The sequence below is a fragment of the Morone saxatilis genome, unplaced genomic scaffold, assembly GCF_004916995.1.
Source record: "Morone saxatilis isolate NCDOM2014 unplaced genomic scaffold, NCSU_SB_2.0 Contig23, whole genome shotgun sequence".
Taxonomy (NCBI): Eukaryota; Metazoa; Chordata; class Actinopteri; family Moronidae; genus Morone; species Morone saxatilis.
The window spans coordinates 13,809,983-13,816,895 of record NW_023339796.1 but is presented as its reverse complement, the minus strand read 5'-3'; the positions used below and the strand labels follow the sequence as shown (position 1 = coordinate 13,816,895).

General features: G+C 40.9%; 1 protein-coding gene across 1 annotated transcript in view; it reads right to left on the bottom strand.

The window, feature by feature from the left end:
* The window catches only part of kcnab1b (potassium voltage-gated channel, shaker-related subfamily, beta member 1 b), a 30,112-nt gene that overhangs the window by 8,096 nt on the left and 15,103 nt on the right, over positions 1 to 6,913 (bottom strand). The window contains exons 6-7 of the mRNA XM_035670432.1: positions 3,932 to 3,975; positions 192 to 278 (exon numbers count right to left, since the gene is read on the bottom strand). Of these exons, the coding sequence (XP_035526325.1) occupies positions 192 to 278; positions 3,932 to 3,975 (131 nt within the window). The remainder of the gene's footprint in view (positions 1 to 191; positions 279 to 3,931; positions 3,976 to 6,913) is intronic.

The window sequence follows — 6,913 nt, the reverse complement described above, 5'->3', positions numbered from 1 at the left end:
GTGTGTGTGTGTCAGAGGAAGAGACACACACCCTTGACCACATAGACAAACCCCTTTGGTCAAAGGCAAAGGTCGCCAGTCCGGTGAGGGCACTTGTCAGTATTTCTCACCTTCTCATGTTACAGAATAACATGCATTGTCCCTGCCCCAAGCCTCCACGCCCCCCCCAGGTCTGGGCAGCGATCACTCACCCTCCATGGGAGTATTGCTGTCTGGCCGGTTGGCAAAAACGACATCCACATACTCGAGTTGCATCCTCTGGAGGGAGCCCTTTAACCCTTATGTGAGATAAGAGAATAAGTTGAGAAAGATGTAGATAAGTCAAAAGGAACCATGAGCGTTTGTGGTCAGTATTGTAGTGTTGTAGTGCAGTAATAGATGTGTTACTGACCGTACTGTAAACACATAAATAAACAATAGGATGATTTGACACACTTGGAATAAAGAGTCAACATAACCCACATAATCCCCGAGTATCATCCTTCTACTCGTAAATACCTCTACTAATACCAGTGGACTAAGGAGACTTATTACAGTATCATTCAGACATGCTAGCAAGTAGAAAATCTTGTCCCTTGACACCTTTGGAAACGTTGGCCTGGATCTGCAGAGGAAGAGTGATAATCACCGTGTGCATGTGACTTCCTCCAGTTCTACATGCTATTTATTCAACACTGTCATAGATAAAATATAGCAATGACTTTCTAGTAAAAACAGATTGCTTGCACATAAACTTGCAATACTGATTGTTTGGGCACTTGAGTGCAGCAGGAACTGTAAAAACAACACAACATATGGTTAACTTTTTAGCAAACTATTGCCTATATATACATTTCCAGCAGATACAGACTAATATTTATTTGGAGTTTTCTGTTTACTTTATTCAGGTGAATGTAAGTCCAGTATTGACTCTCCTTATAGCTCTATTTTGGTCTCTACAAACTCTGGAAAAAATATCTGGCTCTATAGCTGCTAAATGCTCCACTATGTTCACTGTCTGGCATTCACCGCTGAGTAGGTACTGTAGTGTATATGTTTTTAGTGCTTTTTCTTCAAAAAAACAAGTTGCTATGAGAAAGGAAAGAGTGAACATATAACATACAATTATAACCCCCTTTACGTACAAGTAGTCATCTGATCAATTGTTAATATTAAAATACTAATTATAGCCATTTTAACTGAAAATAAATCGTGCTGTGTGCCTTCCTCAGAACAACAATGTGCAAAAAATAGGTATTCAAGAGTTCCATTTTTTCTTTTTTCACTTGCCATGGAATAAGGTAAAAGGAAAACAGGGTGAACTGTATCCAGGGGGATTTAAAGTCAACATGTTCATAAACATGGCAAAGTGACAGTTGACCACATGTGACTCAAGGCCTGCCAGCTGCATCTAGCTTGCCACATCTTTTGATCCAGCTCGTACGTGAATCTGGGTTGTCATATTCAGCCTGGTTTACCGAGTAGGGGTCGTTTTTATGGAATGACAAGTACCATTTGCCAAACAACAAAATGCTACATTGTTTTTAAAGGAAATACAGACTTTGTTCCCTCAAATATGAATCGAATGTTTTATAATCAACTGGAAACTAATGTGCTCTTTCTGACAATTACATTTAACAAGATGAGAATTGGTTTTATGAAGAAAAAAAGTTTAATTACTGAATTCTTAATGACTTAATGGTTAGCAAAGGGAAATATGTTACTAAGCTGGAAGACATGGTTCAATAAGATGAAGTAGACCCATTTTCACAGTTGATATTCTGACTCATCATAGTAGGAAAAGCACTAGTATAAGTAATAACAATAATTAATGCTCCACGACTCCATTAAAATGTCCCAGAAAAGTCATGACAGTAAGCATGCATTCATGATAGCAGGAACTGAACACCTAACTGGATCTCAGCTATTGTTGTTATGTAATTAATTCCCCCTGTGTGTTTCTCGCTATGACATGTTAAAATGTCTTTTATGTTGCTGCACAATAGCTTGGCATTTTGGCTAAATACTGAGCAGTAGCAGCAGTAGCAGCAGTAGCATGCACTTTCCCATAACTTGCTTTTTCTGGCTTCTTGCTCTTCTGTTTGACTGACTTGTGAGTTGCGACATAGTAAACAATGCCGACCCATTTAAATACAAGAAGTGACTCAAAGTATGAAAAGCAAATTGACATTTTAGCCTTTTTATTGTTCAAATATAATCTCCAATATAAACTGTGTTAAAAATAAAAAGACCCTACACATTGCTTATTGAAAATGACATAACTGTTCTGAGCTGTATTGTTTTTTATTTCAGGCTACTGTCAAAAAATTCACACCACTATATCCTGGTAAGAAGAACTATGTAGAAAAAGTGCTGGAGGAACCAAACAACTCAAAGCTGAGAGGACGATAAGAAAGATGAGGGAAAAGGTCATTTCTTTCTCTCTTGCTGAGATTTCAGTTTTTTTTGTTAGTCAAGCACTGTATATTGTGGAGAGTATAAGACATGGCAACAAAGTACTGTGTGCAGATCAGTCCCCATTCAGACACGGAGAAGACTTGACGAAAGATGAAAAGCGAACACAGAAGACTGTCACAAAGGAGGACAGCAGAGTAATAGAGAGACATGGAAAAAGACACACTTGCGCTCTTGAGTATGTGTGAGTGTGCATGGCAGATTAGTGCCAGAGGCTTCATCATCGCCTGCTAATCCCAGCTGAGAGTTATGCTCTCCCCACCACCATTCCAACCACTTATTCCTTCTTCTGTCATCTGCACTCCCGCGATCCCAGAAACCCCCAATACATGGATCCTAATCGGAGCCTGCACCGTCATCACGAGCAGTTCGCGCAGTCTCGTGGATTAGCTGGAGTTTACTGCCTGTGAGGGGAGTCTATTTTTAGAAACTGAGAAAAGATTTTGAACAACAAAGCTAGTCTAATGCTGTCTGGGATGAATAATACATCTTTAATGCTAATGTTCTACGAAAGTCTCTTTGAAATGATGAAATAGTCAAGGAATTTCTTTGCCCTGTGAGGAAAATCGTCCCAATTGCTAGAGAGATATTTTCTTGCACTGTCACCTCAGAGTTCATCAGCGCTGATATCCGTTATTGATAACTGTATTTTGACACCCCATCATACCCAGTAAATGTCACTTTACCAATCAAATGATTAACTGACTGGCCTGTGGTGGGCTGTAAAACCAGTAGTAAGCATGATGGTGTCAGCAGATGTTTGACTCAGCTAGTTAATTAGCCTGTGGTGACGTGCCACACCAGTAGAGACAGGGACACTGCACCTTTTCTCTCACAGATGCTACCTATCATTTGCACGGGCAAACTGGCTTTAGCTAATTGGCAGTGCCACCTTTCCTTCCGCTCTCTCCTACTTTTTCAGTCTTTGCCCTTTTCCTCCAGTCCAGTGTATTCCCCTTCTCTTGTTTGGGGGGGAAAGTTGCAGAGGCTGCGGTGAATGTTAATAACGTGGGAGAGAGCTGAGTCACTGCAGGAGGTGCATTGCGCTGTGGGCCGGATGGCGAGTTGTTTGGGAACAGGGGTGGATTGACACAATGATATGAGAAATGTATGTCATTATAAGATTGAACAAAGCCATAAATCTTGTAAAAGAGGGGTAATAAAGCAAAGGAGAGAAGAGGAGCATTTTAGGATACTTGAAAGTGTGTAGTACACGATGTTTCCTAAAAAGACACCTGTAAAGGTATTACAACAGAAAAGATAAAACATCTGTTGAGATTTGACGTATCACTGCCTAATACAACTGTCAAATTCAGCTGGGTGCACATGCTGTGTAAAATCAAAGAGTAGAGAGAAGAGAGAGAAAAAAGGCAGTGAGGAAAAGAGATAAAAGAGGGAGATTACAGGAGTGCAGCGGGACTCCGAGTGATGGGGTGACATGAAGGACAAAGCAGAGGAGAGGAGATCGACTTGTTACCTTCAATGATGTGTTTTCTGTTGAGGCCTCTCTCTGTCTCTGCTCTGCAACAGGAGTGAGAGAACTGCATGTCAAGGGTGTCAACACACAGGCAGACACACACATTCATGCACATACACACAGCTCTCATGAATTGAAGCAGATCATTAAACATGCCAAACAAGAGTCTGCATAACAAAATACCAACAAATCACTCAAGAGAAATACACCCACTCGACGCTCCGCAGTGTGCCCGCAGCTATAGAACAAACTGTGCAGTGTGTCTGTGCAGTGGGCAAACACAAGGCTTATTGTCACCGTCTGTCCTGCTTGAGTTGCCAGTGACCTCCCTGTTAGCACGGCTTTAGTGATTTGGAGGTGAAAACACATCTATGCAGGACTGGCATGTGACAAAGTACATTTACTCAAGTACTGTTTAAAGGTACTTGTACTTTACTTGATTAATTCCATGTTCTACTTTGTGCTTCTATTCCACTAACATTTAGAGAGAAATATTACACTTTTCACTTTTATATTTATCAATAGTATTTATCTTAAACAGGCTGTTATGAAATATCCAGATAATATAACACATTGCAAAACATTTCACTACCTAAAACATACAGTATGTCTAGTATAGTAAGTCTTCATAATATAGTAGTATGATGTAGTATCACTTAGATCATCAACAACATAAAAATGCCTCTTTGAAGTGAATGTATCAGTAATTTATAACACTTTAAAAGGAGCCATTCAGTACTTTCCAAGGCTCAAGGTTCATTTATTTATCACTCTATAACAAGGGATTGTACAACGAAACACGTTGTAGTCGATTTATGCTACACACAAAACAAACAAACAAAAAACTATTATTTATGTTGGAGTGCGGTGGATGAGTCAAGGAGCCTGAGGAAAGAAGTTGCTGTAAAGTCTGGTGGTACGGCAACGAATACTCCTGTATCTCTTGCCAGACGACAACAGGGTGAACAGGCTGTGGCTGGGGTGGGTACTATGCAGGCACCTCACCTTAGAGATATCACTGATGCTTGCTAGATTATTCTGTGTGGTTTTCCCCCTGCTGCAGAGCTATGATGTTTCCAGTCAGGATTCTTTCTATTGCTAAAACTTAACAAGAACTTGGTACGGGTTGAAGTCGTTTCTGAGCTTTCTTAACCAGGGTGGATATGTGCAATGTCCAGGTTGTCCGTGATGTTGATTCCCAGAAACCTAAAACTGTTCACCTGCTGCACCTCAGCTCCACTGATGTAAACAGAGGTGTGAGTCTTTGCCTCTTTTACTAAATTCTAAAATCAGCTCCTTGGTTTTTCTGACATTAAGTAATAAATTGTGTGCATCACTCTGCAAGATTGTTGATTTCCTCCCAAGATGAAGTCTGATGATAGTGTCGTCCGCAAACTTTACAGAAGAGTTGTTTCCATGTCGGGGGATGCAGTGTGAACAAGAAGGGGCTGAGCACACAGCCCTGAGGGGCTCTGGCGTTGAGCACTGGATGAGGTGTGACCGATCTGGACTGTCTGTTTGTGAGGAAGTCAAATATCCAGTTGCAGAGTGAGGTACTAAGGCCCAGAGTGGTGGGGGGGGGAATTGTGTTGAATGCTGAGCCAAAATTAACAAACAGCATTCTGACGTAAGTGTTGTTATTCTCTAGGTGTGTGAAAACTGTGTCTAGGACAGTGGAGATGGACTCCTCTGTAAATCTGTTGGTTCTCATATGAATATTTTGTAGCAAATACTTGCTTTTACTGAAGTACAGTTTTGAATGCAGGACTTTTAATAGTAATGTAAGCTATTGTGGTATTTTTACATTTACTTTAACCAGCATTCATTGATTTGAATTTGTTAGGAAATATTTGGCTATTTACACATCCAGCAGCTGCCTGATACATTTCAAGTTCAATAATTATTCTTGTTTTAGATCTATTTTGGTCTATATTTGGCTAAATAGCTGCTAAATGTTGCTAACTTTGTCTGTCGGACATGTGGTGCTGAGACATGGTTAAAGCTGTTTTGCTGAAAACAGCTGCAGATTCATCTGTAAATGATGCTGGAAGAGTGGTCTGATGAGAGATTCAACCCAAACAGCAAAGTTGTGGGCCAAAAAACCAAAACACCTGCAAATCTCCAAAACCGTACTTTCTGTGCTTCGGTGATTCGTCAGTGTTCACCTGTGTGCCACCTTCAGATTTTCCCCATGCCTGCATTTTCCTTTTCCACTTTATTCCTCTCTTTTCCTTCTGGTCCAATGTTTCTCTGTTTGCTCAGTTGCCTGCTATTTGGCTTGTCCTTGCTTTATTTCACACGTTCTCTTTCTGCCTCCCTCCATCCTGCGGTGTTCCAGCCTGCTCAGGGTTATAATAAACACAAAAACATGCCGTCCCTTGTCCTTATTTTCTTTTCTTCTTACCTTTTGTGCAAAAGGGTTAGGAAGTGCAATGGAGAATAAAGGGTGCAGATATTTAGAGTATGTGTGGGTGATGAGGTGCTTGACAGGCACTCTCACAGCTCACATATCGGGGGGTTAAGTAGTTGTTCTCTAAATCCATCTGCCATGGTTGGATTTGGTACCTTGACGATAGTCTGAAAGGATGAGCTTAAATTAAATTTACACAATCGCACCCGGCCCTACTCTACTGATCTACATCAGATGACGGAAGAAGACGGTGGATGTTCTTCTTCTTGCCTTAGTAGAAGCATGAAGACTTTTAGAAACAGAGGGAATGTGAGATGTGCAGATTGAGAGCAGAATACTACAGAAAAAGCAGATATGAATCTTGGCAGTTTGGCAAGAAGGCTAAGGAAGAGTATAAACGGAAGCAAGAGGGGGCGAGAACATGGCCATGTTGTCATTTTTTAAGCATGTCCTTCATGTCTGTGCGCTTGTAGGTTTTCCTACAGTGTTGGATCCCATGCCACACTCTGTAGCTGGAGGCAAATGTTTCAATGTTATTGGTGAGAGACATCTGAGGACACACACACACACAC